The sequence below is a fragment of the Clupea harengus genome, chromosome 2 (assembly GCF_900700415.2).
Source record: "Clupea harengus chromosome 2, Ch_v2.0.2, whole genome shotgun sequence".
Taxonomy (NCBI): Eukaryota; Metazoa; Chordata; class Actinopteri; order Clupeiformes; family Clupeidae; genus Clupea; species Clupea harengus.
In genome coordinates this window covers 17350103-17370102 of record NC_045153.1, presented here as the reverse complement: position 1 = coordinate 17370102, position 20000 = coordinate 17350103, and the positions used below count along the sequence as shown (strand labels likewise).

Genomic DNA, 20000 nt, shown 5'->3' with positions numbered 1-20000 from the left:
TCAGTGTGCCCCCCCCCCCCCCCACCACCACCCCACTCCCAGCAGCGCGGGCAGAAGTGAGGAGGCTAATCCGGCGCTATGCTAGTTTAGGAGATTAGCGGGAGGCGGAGAGAATATGCCATGCTGGGGGCACACTGTTACAATGCACAAACCCACGCTTTCACACATACAGACCCACACACACACACACTCATACATACATAGACACACACACACACACACACACACACACACACACACACAGATGCAAAGTATCAGCATCTTCGGCAAGCAGCCAGCTAAAACCCATAAAAATACCCACGTGCACACATACACACTCACTCGCACACATACGCCGTCATTGCACATGCCTGTACGCACACAGACACGCACACACGCACACACACACACATATATAAAAGAGTGTCACAATCTCGTTAAAAACCACTGGCACATGCATTCCCATGGCAAGAAGCCAAAGACAACACAACTTAATAAAACACAACCATAACTAATGCCAGTCTTTCAACACACCATTATGAATTCCACTCGTAACGTATGATGGCCTTTGTGTCTATTATATAGCCAGGATTTTCAAAACTGAATTCAGTAGCTTGGAACCGCCACGGGGCTGGTCCTTATCCAATAAAACATACCATAACAGCCCGTATCTATTATGCCTGGGACCATTAAACCTACATGAAAGCTTTACATTTTTTTCCCGTGAAATATAACTCCTTGTCAGTGCAACGAACAACAACAACTAGCAGGCCCAACAAGAAGCATTAGGGACATTAGCTTGGACAAGCAGTAGGCTTTTATGTCCTGTTCTTCTCTTTTTACTGCAACACAATGATTGTCTCTCAAGCCATTTGGCACAAGGCATTTGAAGAAGCACCCTATCTCATGCAGTTTCACTAGCAGCCTCTTGAGCAGGGCCATTGCCATAGACTAGCAGTGATAGCTTAGAAGCTACAACATGATGAGCCTGTGGTGATGGGCCAACTCAAGTGCTGTCAAAAGACATCACCGAACAATGATCAGTTCTGCTAATTGGCGAGTATTTTAAGGCTTAATGCCACACCTAGAACCTTGGTTGAGTAAGTCCAGATTCCAGAAACTCTCTTGTGTTGGTGAATCCTGCTGGCTCTGGCATGTGTGCCCAGCACCAAAACAGAGCATGGGTAACACTGTCTGACCCATATGCCATCTGGTGTTGAGCTTTCAGATTCACATCATGTGCGCATCATCTGTCAGGTTTACAGTAAACTTCTTTCCTTTACTACTTTCTCCAAACTACATACCTTTTTGGTTATCTGCACCCCCAAAAAATGACAGCAAACACCAACAGCCCCCAATATCCATCCAACAAATGCTGAACGTTGCTAGATCAGTGTGTAGTGTACTGATAGTGTGTTGTAAAATACATCGTCTTTAACCCAGAATTCTTAACCCAACAGCCAACTTCACAATGTTTTGTAATGTTGCCGTTCATTGGGTGAGTATGGAAGAGTATGGCCATTCATCGGAATGTGCATGTCCAGCGTCTGTCTGTGCATGCCTCCCCTCAGACGCCTCCTCACCTCTTGGGAGAGTCCTCCTCCTTGCCTACGGGCTCGGGCCTCTCCCCAAGGGGCTGTGGACCGGCGGGTGGCCCGCGCAGGCGGTCGTTCTCGCGTGCGATGTCAGAGGCGTTCTGCAGCACCAGGCTGTCGTAGGAGCGCAGGCCCAGCTCCTCGGCCCCCTGCAGGAAGCGCTGGACAGTGCAGCGGCCCCGCTGACCCACGCTGCTCAGCCTGCAGCGCATGCGCTTACGCACCAGCCAGCCACGCACCACTGCAGCACCACACACACACACGCACACAAGCACAGGGATAAAAAGGGAGAGAGTGGTTTTCAATACTTTTTCGCATGGAAACAAACAAACTAAAAATGCATCTTACACACCACCATTCATGCACACAGAGAGACACAGAGAAACACAGGCACAGTTATGAGCGCACACAGAGACCCCGCATAGTGTCTCTACTTCTTTACCTTTTTGGCAGGTGACAATTTTCTTGTGAAGCTGATGGCAGCGGTCATTCAAGTGGTCAGCCTGCCAGTACCTCAGGAACACTTTACTGCTGCCCATCTAGTGTGAGAGAGAGCGAGATAGAGAGAGAGAGAAAGAGAATCAAAAAGCAGAACAAAAAAAAACAACGAAACAATACAAAAACAACAAAAAGCAGACAAACCCAAGGCTAATGCTATGTGTCCCACTGGGATGGGTAATTGGGATGTCATCAGGCTATGGTCTTACTCCCTGGTAAACAAATGTGTATGTGTGTGGGTGGATGTGTAAGTGTATGTGTGCGTGTGTGTGTGTGTGTGAGTGTGTGTGCAAGCATGAGAAAAACTGAGAAACGGAGAAAAAGAGACTTAGAGTGTGAGAAAGAGAAAGAGAGGGCCAAAAGAGAAAAACAGAAGCAGATATGTTGTACTACGTGTACCTGCCACCCCTGGAGTTTGCTGTGCTGGAGCACGTGCCTGCACCTCTCCTCCGCGGGCAGCTTCCTCCCGTCTCCCAGCGTGGTCTCCACCAGCTCTCGGTACCTGCAGGCCACAAAACACGCCGCTCACCACAAGAGCAGAGAACTCTCTAGAACAACAACAAAAAAGAAAGAAGAAAAGAAAAACCGCCCACACTCCACCAAGGACGCTCGCTTTCACAGAGCACAGCAATCAATCACACATCTGACACACACTTCTTATTGCCACTGGAGTTTGTCAAACATCACAAAGAAACTTCTCAGGCGTCCACGCACACTCAACCCGAAGCATCTGTTCGACAACTCTTTACACACACGCCACTGCATTCCCTTACACACCCACCCACACACACACACACACATGCTGCATTAACCATTCAAGCTGGTGGGCCCATATTGTGTTGTGGGAAAAAGGGGGCAAGGTTAGAGGTTGGGGGAAGGGCCAGGAGACGAGTCTAGACTGTGAGCGAGTGAGCGAAGGCTGCTAAATCAAATCTGAGAGTCGGGCCTTGAAGAGTCCAAACACTCATGTTCCCAGTGTCTGTGGGAGCGGGGGCAGATGAAGAGGACCAGGCCATGAGAAAAAAAACAAAGAGGGGTCAGAGGTCGCCGGAGTCAGGAGTCGGGGTGACCTCGGAGCATCTGTTCCCATTGTGGTTGCCGGGGCAACTGTAGCTCTTACAGGTTGCTAAGAGCGGAGGGTTTAGGGGGTGTTGGAGTGGAGGGCCCCGGCCAAGTGTGTCATACACAAGGGAAGTTGTGAGAGCGCACTCCACAGACAAGGCCTCCGCCCACCCCAACATCACACACACAGAGTGGGGTGTGTCCGGGTGACATCCCTCTCTCCAAACAATTTCTCACCATATCTTAAATATCACACTACCATGAGCGCATATGGAGACATCAACCTGCCTGTATGAATGAATCCAAATGTGTTCATATGCATGCATGTATGTATGTATGTAGATAGGTATGTATATATGTATACATGTATGTATAAATGGATGGAAAGATAGATACAGGGAGGATGGATGGATGGATGGATGGATGGATGGAAATAAGTTTGTCCACACACAGGTTTGCATGCATGTACACAAATACGGTGGGTCTGTATGCATGTGTGCATCCTCTCAATAATCTCCCCTTCATGTTTTCACCAACGACTGTCCGACCATCTCTCTCCTCTCTGCCCTGTCTTTAATATAATCCTGGAGTGAGCGACTGAATGAGCAAGTGAGCGAGTGAGCGAGTGAGCGAGTGAGGGAGCAAGCGAGGGAGCAAGGGAGTGAGTGAGTGAGTGACTGAATGAGTGAGCGAGTGAGCGACTGAATGAGTGAGCGAGTGAATAAGTGAGTGAGTGCCTGTGCTGTGCTGTGCTGCTGCATTAGAAGGAGCAGGCTTGGGCATGCATGCGTGAGCCACACGCCTCTGACCCCTCAGTGACGCTTTTAATCCATTGTTTAAGTAAAGGCTGGAGGACCTGCCTGCGTGACTCCACACCCCGCCGAGTCACGGCATGCCTGCACTGGCCGCGAGCACGCGTGCGTGTGCCTATGGGAGTGCAGAGGGCCCAGGCCGGCCTGGGGGGGGGACGGAGGGGGGGATGGGGGCTGGAGGGGGATTGTGGGGTTAGCGTGGATGGGGACAGATGGTGCGAGCGCCAAATCAGTGGCTTTTTGAAATCGTGTTCCGTGACAAGAGAGGTGGTGGTCAGAGTGGACGCATGAGATAAAGGGTTAATCCTGATTATCTCTCTTTCTCTGTCTCTCTTTCATTCTCTCTCTATCCCTCTCTCTTTCTCTCTATCCCTCTCTCTTTCCTTCCCTCCATCTCTATCTCTGCTTGCTTGTCACACACACACACACACACACACACACACACACACACACACACGCACACACCCCCCAGAGAAGATTTACAGTAACTTCCTCCATGCCTGGACTTTCACTCACCCTCTCCTCCATCTCTAACCCCACTCACCCCCTAACCCCCGACAACGGTGTCCCAGAGGGCCCATAAAGCACCAAAGGCAAGAAAGTGGGTGTACCAACAGTCTGTCATCCATGTACAACAACACAATGGGCGTCCCTAAACTTTTGCTACTCCCACGAGGGCTGCAATCAGAATGGACACAGAAAGGGACGTGAAATTTAAAACTGCTTTAAGTGGTTGGAAGTCCACAGCGAGGTCAGGTGTGGGTCAAGCTCAAAACAGCCCTTTTTACAGCCTGGTAATGAAACAGTGAACAGACAATGACCCACACCATTCACTGTGACATCAGTCTGGCCCTTCCGATTGGGGAAAGCACCTAAATTGACCAACATTACTCTTGAGACTTTTCATTTAGTGAGAAAAATGGTGACGTGTTCAATACTTTTTTTACGCGATGTATATATATATATATATACAGCGCATAGAAAAAGTATTGAACGCGTCACCATGATATATATATGATATATATATATATACAGTACAGCGCATAAAAAAAATATTGAACACGTCACCATTTTTCTCAGTAAATATATTTCCAAAGGTGCTATTGACATGAAATTTTCACCAAGTAATCCATACATACAAAGAAACAAAAACAAACACATTCAGAAATTAAGTTATGTTTCATAATGGGAAATGCCACAGGGGAAAAGTATTGAACACATGGAGAAAGGGAGGTGCAAAAAGGCATGTAAAGCCAAGACAACAGCTGAAATCTATCAGTAATTAGAAAGCAATCAGGACCCTTGTCAGTGCAAATGAATATCAGCTGGTTCAGTCCCAACTGATGGCCTATAAAAAGGTGTCTCACTACCAAGGCGTCACACAAGAAACATCTCATGATGGGTAAAAGCAAAGAGGTCGCTCAAGGCCTTCGCAACCTTATTGTTGCAAAACATACTGATGGCATTGGTTACAGACGCATTTCTAAACTTCTGAAGGTTCCAGTGAGAACTGTTGGGGCCATAATCGAACTCTTTGGATGCCATAATACACACCATGTTTGGAGGACAAATGGCACTGCACATCACCCTAAACACACCATACCAACAGTATGGTGGGAACATCATGGTGTGGGGCTGCTTTTCAGCATATGGTACTGGCAAACTTCACATAATTGAAGGAAGGATGAATGGAAAAATGAACCCAGACATTCCTGATAAAAATCTGCTGCCATCTACCAGGATGATGAAGATGAATGGAGGGTGGACATTTCAGCAAACAATGATCCCAAACACACAGCCAAGGAAACTCTCAATTGTTTTCAGAGAAAGAAAATAAAGCTGCTAGAATGGCCCAGCAAATCACCTGACTTGAATCCAATTAAAAACCTATGGAAAGAACTGAAGATCAGAGTTCATAGAAGAGGCCCACAGAACCTTCAAGATTTGAAGACTTTGTGTGGAAGAATGGGCCAAAATCACACCAGAGCAAAGCATACATCTAGTTTCTCCATACAGGAGGCATCTTGAAGCTGTCATTGCCAACAAAGGCTTTTGTACAAAGTATTAAATAAATATCAGTAAGCGTGTCAATACTTTTTCCCTGTGTCATTTCACATTATTACACATAACTTACATTTCTGAATGTATTTGTTTGTTTCTTTGTATGCATGGATTACTTGGGTTGTTACCAACATCTGGTGAAAACATCATGTCAATGTCCTTTGGAAAAATATTTACTGAAAACAATGGTGACGTGTACTTATTTATACTTATTTTACCCATTGTATGTACTGTATATATATACATATGTATGTTGAAAAGGTATTTATGATGAGCAAAGAGATGACTCAACCTCAAATCCATACCATAGGTCTGTTTAGCCCCTATAGACGTACAGGAAATGATATACAGACATGGGAATCTGGTTACATTGAATATGGCAGTTGCTGTGTCATTATGTCAAGAACTGACAGAATGACCAATGCATATGGGCAGTTCCTGTAATCCGTTATGATGTGCAATGCGCTGCATATGATGTGCAATGCGCTGCATATGATGTAGCGCGGGCTGCTGGCTGAACAGAAGCTGACTGTGACCTTTGATCTCCTCCCCAAACTTCAGTGTGACAGTGGCAAGAAAGGGCCATCTAGACACTAAGACCCAGCGGACATCTCACTAAAGGATGAGGTGGTAGTGGTGCCCTTAGTCTTTCTGCGGAGGAGGACAGGAAAGCACCTGATCTGAGGGGCTTTTGGTGTGGGTGGGTATGTGCGTGGGTATGTGCGTGTGTGTGTGTGTGGGTGTGTGCGTGCGTGTGTGCGTGCGTGCGTGTGTGTGTAGACTGTGAAGAGAGAGGTGGGGAGTGTGATGGGAGTGTGCTGGGCCATGTAGTGATGATCTCTCACACAATCTTTCTTTCTATTCCCCCCCCCTCTCTCTCCTGTGCTAAGGACCTCACTGGAAGCATGATAGATGAGCCTGTCATACTCATTAGTGACGGGCCTTAGTCTGCCATCAGCCTCCAGGCTTCCAGACTAGACCCATTCATATGAGAGAGAGAGAGGGAGAGAGAGAAAGAGGGAGAGAGAGGGAGGGAGGGAGGGAGAGAGAGGGATGGAGAGAGAGGGAGAGAGAGAGAGAATATGAGAAGTATGAGCAAAAGAGAGAGAGAGAATAGGAGAAATGTGGAAGAAAAAGAGGGGCAAAGGGGTCAGAGGGATAGCAAGAGAAATATAGAGGAAGTGAGATTAATGAAATGCACTGATGAGGAAAATAAGCCATAGGAGATATAAAGGGCGAGAGACGTTGCGGGGGAGAGAGCCCTAGAGTGAGAGACATACACAAATCTGAGTTACACAAGAGAGAGAGCGAGAGGAGAGAAAAAAAAGACACACGCACACAGACAGGCAGTGAAAAAGAGAGAGCCTCTCTAGCTCTCGCTATCTTCTCGCACGCGCACATGAAAAACAAAGTCACTGCACGCCTTGCGCACACGCGTATTTGCACACATACCCAACACGCCCCCGCCTCATGTCTTTTCATCCATTCAAAAAAGACAGGACGAGAGAGAGGGGGAGAGAGAGAGAGAGAGAGACAGAGAGAGGAATGAATGAATGGCATTGGGGTGGCTGAATGGGCTCTTTGTGAGTCCAAGGCTCTTCTCTGGATTGCTAAGTAAACAGGGTCATGGAGGAGAGAGAAAGAGAGAGAGAGAGAGAGAGGGATGGAGAGAGACGGACGACTTCCCAGCACAGCACCCCCAAGACAATGCAGTGCTTATGACGACACACACACCATTCGGAGAGAGAGAGAGAGAGAGAGACACACACACAGCCATTGCTCTACATATGATGTTCTGATCTGCCCCCCCCCCCCTTCAACTACCTGTATAACCAGAAAAGCTTTGGCAAAACAAAGTGAGTTTTTGTCATGCCAATAAAGCCCTGCATTTGAGAGAGAGAATGAGATGAAGGAGAGAGGGATGTAGAAAGAGAGAAGGAGAGAGAGGGGGATGGAGAGATACACAGAGAGGGAGAGAGAATGAGCTTGAGCGAGAATGAATGGATATGTACCACCACAAACCAAGGGATCCAATACATACACAGCACTGTTTGCAACAGTAGGCCTAGGCACAGTACCATCTCCCCTGGAGAGAGCAAAAGGGCAAACAATGACTCACCAACACAGCGAGGGCGTCAATGGTGTGTATTCAAATCATGGAGAGCTGAGAGCTTTTAAGGGATCTATGGGATATCCGTCTAATACCGGTATTTGGGGAGAACCACAGATCTTTACACAGTAAAAAAAAATAAAAAAATCACAGACAAGAAGGCAACTATATCCTAGTTTTTTTTTTGCAGGATTATAACTGCATCTGCAAACTCTCTGGCTCAAAAAAAGGGACTCATTGTCTGTGAAGGACAACCCCTCTTACGTGCCAATTGGAACCAGATGGAGAGCGGACCTGAAGACCGGCTCCTGGTCCAAAGACATTTCTGTCTCTGTGTTAGAGTCCTATGGTTTATGAATGAGAGATTTCTTCAGGGACCCCACAAAGGCGTCGTGTGTTGTGTGTTGCCGTTTGGGACCCAGTTAAAGGTCACACATCTGCTTTTGAAACTACGGGCCCAAACAGTAATGATCCCATTGTCCGGACGCGACATGCTAACTAGCAGCTTATGACAGTTTCTATAAAGATCATCTTAAGCCCAAGCAACCCAGAATAGAGATGTGCATCTACATAGGCTACACATACAGTACATATCCATAGGCTAAACAGAGTGTTCCTCTCTGGGGAGCTGTGAGAGCTTGGTACTGGGTTCTTGTTGAGGGGGGGGGGTCTTCCTCTTCCGTCCAATAGGAACTAAATAAATGACCCCTTGCATGGGCATGCATTAAGAAATGGAACGCTATTATCCCAACACGGGTCCGATATTTCCAGCTCCAGCGGGATATTTATCATGCGGCAGCGGCCGTGTCATGTAGTTCCCAGGCCCCAGGCCTTGGCCAGTGGAGGGGTCGCCTCCGGCGCTTAATCATCCTGACACCCTCCGGTGGCCAGCGCTGACACCCTTCACCTTGCTCAGCAGGCTTGTGCAAGAGCTGTCTAGACTGGGCTTGGCCTTTTCTGGGTATTTGGGGCTGAGAAAAGAGAAGCGATCCTACAACGGCAGGCAGCAAAAGCAGCAGCATCTCTGGAACACGCTAATCTCAGAAAGCCGGCGAGTGCATGTCTGTGGGTGGCTGTCTAGACGTGAAGACTTTAAAGAGATGACGAGGCATGCCCCACCCCCCCAAAAAAATGACTTTGATTTGGCTCAAAGCTTCCTTTAAATGCTCAAAACAGAAAAGATTAAGACACCCTGCGTATGATCAACAACACAAGCCTTCAAATTCCTGTAGACGTGCACACAGCCACGAAGCCACAAAAAGCACAAACACCCACAAACACGTGCGTGCCCAAAGGCACACACACACACAGACACACCCTGCATGGCTGTGGGTGATGAATAGGCAAGGGGTCAGGCGGCCGGGGCCGGCACAAAGCCAATGCAAATTGGGCATGGGTCTCAGACAAGGCCCCGGCAAAGGTAATATAAACAAACAAAATAAGAGGGCCAAATTTCCATCACAATCGCCGCGCCGCTTTTGGACAAATGTCTGCCCCTGCTGCTGCTGAGCCAACCGCTGACGTGCTCTGTCTGGCCTCTGCTATTGTGATGCAAACACACACACACACGCACGCACACACACGCACACACTCTCACACTCTCACACACACACACACACACGCAGACATGCACACACCCACACACTCTCACATATACTGAGGGACTTTCCGACACATGCTTTCACATCAACTCAGACACACACACACACACACAGAGACACACACATACACGCACACACACACACACACACACACACACAAACACACACACACACACACACACGCACAATGCATCACTGGGCTTAACCAGACACTCAAAGCAATGACAAACGTAATGGGAAATACGTCCCTCGGCACCCGGGGATATTGGGTTTCGATGGAATCCTCATTAGCAGAACATTCAAATACACCTACACCTTAAATCACAAGCGCTACGGCTATTAGACCAGCCCAGTGTGTGTGTGTGTGTGTATGTGTGTGTGTGTGTGTGTGTGTGTGTGTGTGTGTGTGTGTGTGTGTGTGTGGTGTGTGTGGTGTGTGTGTGTGTGTGGTGTGTGTGTGTGTGTGTGGTGTGTGTGTGTGTGTGTGTGTGTGTGTGTGTGTGTGTGTGTGTATGTTTTGTGTATGTTTTGTGTGTGTGTGTGTGTGTGTGTGTGAAGGCAGGACTGTGCCACAGTATCCACTGCCAGTGTTGAGGACCCCTGAGGACACACGCGGTTCCAAATCCTGTCCAATCTCTCCTGACCAGAATCAAATAACACCCAATCCCCTCTGGTTTCAGAGAAGGAGAAACAGCCCCTGGAGTCCAAACCCTGGAGCGTGGGCATGGCATGGATTCCCCTACATTTCTGTCCAAGTCACTGCCTTGAATTACAGGCATTGCTTCATGTCACAACACCAACATGTGCTCTAATGACCTCATTTGTCCCATTTAGAAACGAAACAACAGAAAAGGACACAAACACACACACACACACACACACACACACACACACACACACACACACACACAGCTACAGACACACACACACACACACACACACATACACACACACACACACACACACACACAGGTCATCATGGTCTTGACACTAATGCCTTGCCAGGAACAAGGACAGTGTGCTCTTGAGGTTGGGGGGGGGGGGGGGGGATAGAGTGTCTGTTTCTGAGAGGGATAAAAGATTAATGCTGTTTACTTCCCCCAGACGAATGAGTGGAAACTTTGTGTGTGTGTGTGTGTGTGTGTGTGTGTGTGTGTGTGTGTGTGTGTGTGTGTATGCGTGTGTGTGGGGGGTATTGGTGATAGAAGGGGGTGAGGTGGGGAGGAGGGGTGTCCATGTGACCTGCCACCATGCACCCATCACATCACTATCAGCCAGGAATGTGAGCAATAATCCTTTTATCCCCACCGCAAAAAAAGAGAGACAGACAGGCAGAAAGAGGGAGAGAGAGAAAAGGAGAGAGATGGATAGAAAGAGAGAGAGAGAGAGAGACGTACCAGGTCCTTACCAAGTACCAGACAAGACTTCTAGGAAAAATGGAAAAGAAGGGATGACAGGAGGAGGAATGAGTGGAAAATGAAGGAATATGTGCTGTGATGGAGGCGGCACACAGAGAAGAGGAAAACACTTGAGGATTAAAGTAGGTAGGGGGTAGAGGGAAAGAGACATTTAATGATGGAGAAAAAAAGAGAGACGGATCAAAAGACAGACAGCTAGAACAATGGTGTGTGTGTGTGTGTGTGTGTGTGTGTGAGAGAGAGAGAAATAATGGTAGTGGCCTAAAAACAGAGAGAGAGAAACGTTGGGAGAAATAGAGAGGTAATGGTGGTAGCCTGGAGAAGAGAGAGAGTGAGAGAGTGAGAGAGAGAGAATGGTAGTGGCCTAAAAAAAAGACAGAGAGAGAGAGAGAGAGAGAGAGAGAGAGAGAGAGAGAGAGTAGTTGGGAGAAATAGAGAGAGGTAATGGAGGTAGCCTGGAGAAGAGAGAGAGGAGAAGATGCCAGAGTGGGAGGGTAGAACATGAAGTGCCTCTCTGGCACACATCTCTCAAAAGAAAGAAAGAGAGACTATCACAAAGGCACTCAAACTTCACTCTTTGTGCCACGGTGACACGCAAGCACATGGTGTGTGTGTGGTGTGTGTGTGTGTGTGTGTGTGTGTGTGTGTGTGTGTTTCTGTATGCCTCTATGGCAACAACTGAGTGAGAGGGAGTCTGAGAGTGTCTGAGTGCCCCCCACCCCTATCTCCAGCACAAAACACCAGATCATCTCGAACACCCCCACCCACCACCCCCCACCCCCAATCTCTCTCTCTTTAAAAGTCTTTTTTCCTCTCTTCCATCTAATGTGAACTCTTCAACTCCTGGGGCATGCTGACCTGCTACTTCAGTCACTCTAGAACGTGCACCTCCAGCACAGAAGCCCCTCATCAGTCAGGTGCAAGCCTTGCCTTGCCTTGCCTTGCCTTTCCACACGGCCCTCCCCTGCTGCCAGTGCATGCACTCCAACCACACACCGCCGCACAGCACACAGGGCAGTGGCATGGCTGACTGCCTCGTGCCTCAAGCAGGAGCCAAAATCAGAGAAATGAGAATCAAAGTTTGCTCCCCTTTTTCCAACGGCAGGACTCAGCCCCCATTGCTTTCTATTTGGCACTGTCAGACTCCAATTCTTACCATGAAGAACAGATGATACCATACAGAACCGATGATACCATACAGAACCGATGATACCATACAGAACAGATGTATCACCTGACATGAAATATAACATCAATGGCAATTTTGCCATTAGGCCATCTTCATCATTTTGGCTCCTGATTCCGATTCTGAGTTCATGTGATGTGACATGATCATGATTAGAGGGCAGGACAGGATAGGCAGCTCTAGAGTCACTGAAGTGCTTTCAGGGAAATGTCTGTTTGGACAGTGATCTCCCAGGTGGACCAATGGCAAGCCAGGTGTATGTGTAAGGTGTAAGGCCTGGGATGTTGAAACTATTTAAAGAATCACCACACAAAAAAACAACACGTGTAAAATCCCACAGGCTTTTGCTCAGCCCGGCTCCGCTCTGCTCTCTTATACAGTAAGGGGTCACACACTAGCAAGACCTGAGAGCACATGACAAAAAAAACTTCTAGAAAGCGGGTCAAGCGGGTGATGCATTGTGGGTAAAAACAGAAACGGGGTCGCGTTTCCTACAGGGTTCAGCTCTCACCTGCTGAGGAAGCCGGCGAAGGTTAGGCGGACGGGGTAGCCGTAGCGGATCATGCGCACCATCTCCAGGACACCGACGTACTGCAGCTGCGTGGACACGTGGAGGCTGTGGAAGGAGTCCGGCTGACCGCCGGCGTTGGGCCGCACGCACTGCACGAAGTGGGGGGTGCAGCTCTGCAGCTTCCTGGTGATCTCACACAGGGAGTTCTGAGTGGACGAACGGAGAGAGAGAGAGAAAGGTACAAGGAAGCCGAAAGAAAAACGGCAAGGTGGAGGATAGAGGGAGGGACAGGGAGAAAAGAGACATAGATAGAAAGAAAGAAAGAAAGAAAGAAAGAAAGAAAGAAAGAAAGAAAAGGAGTGATGAAAGGCAATCATAATGAAAAGGAATAGGGGAAAAAGAGAGGAACAGATAGATTCAGTTACATTTGATGCAATGAGTATCAGTAAACTACATGCCACCAACCATAGAAAAGGAATGTTTGGCCATGCCAACAAGTCGCAATTTTCGATGTGTTTGTGTGAACCCAAATGTGTGTGTGACATAGTGACAGAGAGAGATACATTTTTTAGGCTAGTATTCTGCTCAGCAACATCCTCTTCCTGTTGTCTGAGTCAGATAACACACACACACACACACACACACACACACACACACACACACACACACACACACATTGATGACTGTGTATATGGGGGTCCACATGTTCGTGACTGACTGCTTGCCTTTTGTGTTGATGTCATGCCAATGCCTCATTGTGCTGAGTCAATGTTGTCTCGCTGACCAAAAAAACACCCCCAAAACAACACACACACACGCCATCGGCAAACACTGCCAAACACAGCACGCCAGCCATGTGCGTGCGTGTGTGTGTGTGTGTGTGTGTGTGTGTGTGTGACGCAAGAGGGGAGCCTACGACTCACAAACAGGTCCCAGTAAACAAGTCGCACCGCAATGCCAGTAAACAGCCACTGCACAGAAACAAATTAGCGAAGGAGAGATTGATTCGGCTCAAAAGGCAGAAGTGAGCTGTGTGTGTGTGTGTTTTTACGTAAACTCATCTCGTCTAATGAAGGCCAGTAATGGCTTCTTTGGTTTGTCTGTTCCTGTTCTGAGTTGTTTTCCCTTTTTAGTGGTCCGCTGGGGCCTATTAATGCAAACAGAACGTCATGTCTTCTAATTAGAGGCAGCTTTTTTTTCTCCTATTTTAAAGTGTGCATGTGTGAGTGTGTGTGTGTGTGTGAGTGTGTATGTTTACGTGTGTGTCTATTTGTGTGTGTGTTTGTGTGAGTGTGCATGCATGTGTGTGTCTGTGTGTGTATGTGTGTGTGTGTGTCTGTGTGCGCGTGTGCGCGCGCATGTGTGTGTGTGTGTGTGTGCGTGTGGCTTGGTGTAACAGAGATTTCCATAAACCTTTTATTTTTCGCGTGAGTAGTCATGGTTATGAGGCCAGGGAGAACAGGGCTTGATGTGGCGGTGGCAGTCTGAGTGTTGGGAATGAGGTCATGCCCTCAGTGTGTGTGAGAGAGGTGCTGTCACCTCATTTCAGGGTGGGTATGTTTGTGCTGACGTACACCTAAGCACAAAGGCCTCTCAGACTCACAAACACACACTCACGTACAGCGCACCTTGACGTCATTGTCAATCTTGCATGAGTGTGTGCATATGAGTGTGTTCATGGGGGTGTGTGCGTGTGAGTGTGAGTGTGTGTGTGTGCGTGTGCATGTGTGTGTGTGTGAGAGTGTGTGTGTGTGTGTGTGTGTGAGCGACATCAGCCACTGTACAGTATCCCGCAGCAGTGTGGAGACACTGTCTCTGTTGTTCATTGTTCATTCATCTGGCTTATACTTTCATTACAGAAAACCACAAACTCAGACTGTATCCTTCGCTCTATTTCTCTCTCTCTTTCTTTCTCCCTACATCTCTCTGTCCCTCTCCCCCCCCCTCTACCCTCTCTCCCTATCCACTACCAACCCTATGTCTCCACTCAAACAGCCACCTATCATACAACACACTCAGCCTTCACAGAACCTTCCAGAAGGCCAGCTTCTTGGAATGGATTATGGTTTCCCCCGAAAACCCCTCAACCACTGTTGGCCAGTGTGGCTTTTGTGTGTGGTTTCTGGTTGGGCATCTGAGCACTGATGTGGGCCTGGTTTGACGTAGCCTGGTCAGTAATCCTCCGAGGACGTGGTTGACAGAAACCACACATGCAGCCCACTATTGCTCCACAAAGCTGGTTTGGGGCTAATTCTATGGATTAAGCTCGTGTAAGCACTACTGTAAATACAGTCTGCAGGCAATTTCTGGCTATTAGTTACTGTCTTAACCACCCCCCCCACCCCCCCACCCCCATTACAGAATCAGACATGGCTTAGGTTTGGACTCTAAGCCATGGACTGGGGTGGCGTGTATTGAGTCACGTTGTGGAGTCAGGGTGAGCACAGATCACATGTTCTTTGGACAGTCAAAGAGGAGGAGGAGGAGTTGGTTTAGACATGGGGTCCGAGTCAGTCAAATGGGTTTGGGTCAAGTTCTGACTGAGTGTGGGTGAGGCGCTGTGGTTTGGGGCCCAGACTCCATCTTTAGGGCAGACTGTTAATAATCTGTAGGGCTGTAGGTTCTGGGCTAGTGATCGCTATTGCCAGGTGATCAGGTGATGTCCTGCTGCTGGGGGTTGCGGTGTTGAGTTGAGAAGACGCTGAGGTATCACTCACCCTGAGCTGGGTTGCCACGGTGATGGGCCCGCCCCTCTCCAGCCTCTGCAGAAGCCCGCTGCCTGCCTTCTTCTTCACCAGCTGCACCCAAGACATGAAAGACTTGATCAGTCAACACATGCATACACACACACACACGCACACACACACTTGTACACACACTCACACAATAACACACAAATATACACAACTTATTGACTAACAGGTAACACCAGGATATTACAAACAATGCCCCATCACTCCACAAAGGAAAGGCTTTTCAATTACAGTACAGTAAAACTATTAGTGAGCCTATTGAAGGACTAGCACTAAAAACATGCTGTATGTGAAGGAGTGTCTCTCCTCCTTATTTCCTTCTCTTTCATCTCTCATTCTTTCTCTCTTTGCTACCTCTCTTCCTCCTTAGCCTTCTATGTATTGAAAATTCAGCTGATTTGGCTAGATGACAAAACCAACACAAACACACACACACACACACACACACACACACACACACACACACACACACATACACACACACACACACTATAAAGCAAAATATCCCAGCTTTCCCTCCAATCCAACATTTCTGTATCACTCTTTGCATAGTCCTACTGTTTCATTTTTAGATCTCTGTTTGTAATTGTAATTATTTTGTCAATCCGCTGCGGTAAAGGCTGTTCATTACGGATGGCTTTGCTGAGTACAGGGCGCTCCGGCGGATGCCTTCGGAGCCAGCATGAGGTAATGTTACCCGGTGTTATGTTCATAATCACACGCTCGCCGCTAAGCTGTTTCTTATGTAAGCTCCGGCACAGGCCCCTGCCCCCTCTCTGTCTCTCTCTCTCTCTCTCTCTCTGTCTGTCTGTGTCTCGGTGGTGGAAGGGGACAGAGGGGACCTACGGACTGACACCGGGGCCTTACGTAAGCCCGTGTCCCTGTCAGACAGAGGCAGCAGCTCTGACACAAGGGGACACAACAAACCTGCTGGGAGCTACAGCTGAACCTGTCCCACTCACTCACTCACTCACAGAGGAGGAGAGGAGAGGAGAGAGGAGAGGGTGGGGGAGAGATGGAGGGATGAGAGAGGAGATATGGGATACGGATGGAGAAAAAGAACAAGGAGAGAAAGATGGGGGGAGGGGGGGTAAAAAAGGTGAGGAAGAGAGGGAGGTGTGAGATTAAGTAGATGAGGTCGGAGGGCAGACCTTGATGGAGTGGGTGATGGAAGAGAACAGAGCATGAGAGAGATGGGAAGAGAGAGATGGAGAGAGAAAGAGATGGGATGAGCGAGAGAGAGAGAGAGACGGAGGATGTGGAGTGAAAGTGGGAACACAGTGGACAGTGACAGAGCTGGGGGGCCTGGGGACGGCTGCTTCTGCATGGGAAATAACCTTGAGCTCCAGGATGACACAAAAATAGACTCAAAATAGACAGACGGAAAGAGTGAGAGGGAGACAGGGGAGGGGGAGAGAGAGGTAGAGTGTGACTGTCATCCATTCAATGAAAACTCAACTAAATAAAGCTAAATAAAGATATAGACATAGATAAACATACAATAAACACCGGTTACCCAAATACTTACCAATGTGACATGTTTACATGATGTGTGCATGTGAGTTGTCTGATGTGGCAGTGCTCTCTCTCTCTCTCTCTCTCTCTCTCTCTCTCTCTCTCTCTCTCTCTCTCTCTCTCATTCTCTGAATGAGAAGGCAGTGGAGACTGATCAATGGGAATCTCAGTCAGGGGAGGATGTTCAGTGTTTATTTGGGGTAAGTGTGGCTAAACCAGGTCACCTCCCTACGCAGTGTTCGATAGCGCTAAAAATATCCGTGGAGCTAGCCAGCTTCAGGAACTCAGTGTTCCCTCTTTGCGGTCTCATTGGCTGCTGCTGGTGGCTTGTTTATCGCTTGATTTGATGTGCTCTGGCCGTTGGTGGGCCGTGTGCATGTGTGTGTGTGTGTGTGTGTGTGTGTGTGTGTGTGTGTGTGTGTGTGTGTGTGTGTGTGTGTGTGTGTGTGCGTGTTTGTGTGCGTGTGGCTATAAATGGCCTTATATGTTTGTTTTTTGCCCTGACCTTTCAAACCCCTTCATGCTCTGACTAGAACTGCAGATAGGCTGCTATATGTTTATACAGTGGGGAAAATAAGTATTTGAACCCCTGCCGATTTCGCAAGTTTGGCCACTTGCAAAGAAATGTGTGATCTATAATTGTAATAGTAGGTGTATTTTAACAGTGAGAAACAGAATATCAACAAAAAAATCCAGAAAACTGCATTTGATAACATTTATGACTTAATTTGCATTTGATGCAGAAAATAAGTATTTGAACCCCTAGCAAAGCATGACTTAGTACTTGGTGGAATAACCCTTGTTGGCAAGCACAGACGTCAGACTTTTCTTGTAGTTGGTCACCAGGTTTACACACATCTCAGGAGGGATTTTGGTCCACTCCTCTTTGCAGATCCTCTCCAAATCCAGGTTGCGTTTTCAATGGGAGGGAATGAGGGAATGAGGTTCAAGCCCAATATTCCACGTTACATGGCCCCATCCATAGTCCCCTCGATGCAGTGGAGTCGTCCTGTACCCTTGGCAGAGAAACAGCCCCAAAGCATAATGTTTCCACCTCCATGCTTGACGGTGGGGATGGTGTTCTTGGGGTCATATTCAGCATTCTTCCCCCTCCAAATGCGGCAAGTCGAGTTGATGCCAAAGAGCTTGATTTTGGTCTCATCTGACCACATCCTGTCTCCCAATCCTCCTTAGAATCATTCAAGTGTTCATTGGCAAACTTCAGACGGCCCTGTACACGTGCTTCCTTGAGCAGGGGGACCTTGCGAGTTCTGCAGTACTTCAAACCATTACGGCGTAGTGTGTTGCCAATGGTTTTCTTGGTGACTGTGGTCTCAGCTGCCTTGAGATCATTCACAAGCTCCCCCTGTGTAGTTCTGGGGTTATTCTGCACCTTTCGGATGATCACCGATACCGCACGAGGGGATATCTTGCATGGAGCCCCAGACCTAGAGCGATTGAGAGTTGTTTGGTGTTGCTTGCATTTACGAATAATCGCACCAATAGTTGTCTGCTTCTCACCAAGCTGCTTGCCGATGGTTTTGTAACCCATTCCAGCCTTGTGCAGGTCTACAATCTTATCTCTGACGTCCTTGGTCAACTCTTTGGTCTTGCCCATGGTGGTGAGGTTGAAGGTGTGAAGTATGATTCTTTGGACAGGTTTCTTTTATACACGTCACCAGTTGGGATCAGGTGTACCTTGTTAGGCCTAATGAGTAATTTGTGTGCTTCTTGGGCACATAACTGGTCATTGGGAGCCAGAATTCTTGCTGTTTGCTTGGGGGTTCGAATACTTATTTTCTGCATCAAATACAAATAAAAAAATACAAATACATGTTATAAAATGCAGTTTTCTGGATTTTTTTTGTTGATATTCTGTTTCTCACTGTTAAAATACACCTACCATTACAATTATAGATCACACATTTCTTTGCAAGTGGCCAAACTTGCGAAATCGGCCGGGGTTCAAATACTTATTTTCCCCACTGTATATGTTTTCTGTAATATATCCAACTATTGTGTACTGTTGGCCTGTTCTTATTCCCACATCCTGTACATGGGGAGGTTCACGCACCAAACACAGAAGATGGATAGAGTGTCTGCAGTTTGTTTTGTGGCACTGTCATCATGGTCACTCACTGGTGACAAACACATTTCCACTGATAACAGCCATTAAGTGGTGTGTTACGGGACATTTTATAAAGCTGAAGCCTGACTTTCTTTGCTCCAACTTCACCCTGGTAACACACACACACACACACACACACACACACACACACACTAACACACACTAACACACACTAACACACACATATGCCTTGCCAAAGGTATCATTTTGAAACTTTGAAAATACACCCACTACACACACACATACACACACACACACAAACAGGGAGTACCTTTCTAAGCTCCAGGTACTTCTTGTGGTCTCGGGTGGCGGTGGGTGTGGGGCTCTTCTGCAGGAGGAGGCAGGCTTTGGGCCCGCGCAGTTTGAGGCGGTGGTGGGCAGGAGGCACCAGAGAGCCAGTCTGAGTCAGCTTACACTGGAACAGCTGCTGGATGAGGACATTCTCACTGGCTGCTCCAGCAAGTGCGTGTGCGAGTGTGTGTATGTGCGAGTGTGTGTGTGTGTGTGTGTGTGTGTGTGTGTGTGTGTGTGTGTGTGTGTGTGTGTGAGAGAGAGAGAGGGAGAGAGAGAGAGAGAGGGAGAGAGAGGTAAACAATCATTGCAAAAGCGGGTGCGCTGCCAAAACCCTGCATCCCCTGTTGGAACAACAAGGCCTTTGAGGAGACCATAACATCCTCCACCTCTCCAACCCCCCCAACCCTCCAGGCATCAGCTACTCACACAGTAGCAGTCTCTTTCGTTCCTCCCTCTCTCCCTCCCTCCCTTCTCCCC

At 48.0% G+C, this 20000-nt stretch overlaps 1 protein-coding gene across 1 annotated transcript in view; it reads right to left on the bottom strand.

Moving 5' to 3' along the window:
• The window catches only part of myo16 (myosin XVI), a 118687-nt gene that overhangs the window by 12391 nt on the left and 86296 nt on the right, over positions 1–20000 (bottom strand). Inside the window, exons 25-30 of the mRNA XM_031577904.2 lie at positions 19501–19679; positions 15551–15631; positions 12834–13039; positions 2472–2574; positions 2017–2113; positions 1563–1815 (exon numbers count right to left, since the gene is read on the bottom strand). Of these exons, the coding sequence (XP_031433764.2) occupies positions 1563–1815; positions 2017–2113; positions 2472–2574; positions 12834–13039; positions 15551–15631; positions 19501–19679 (919 nt within the window). The remainder of the gene's footprint in view (positions 1–1562; positions 1816–2016; positions 2114–2471; positions 2575–12833; positions 13040–15550; positions 15632–19500; positions 19680–20000) is intronic.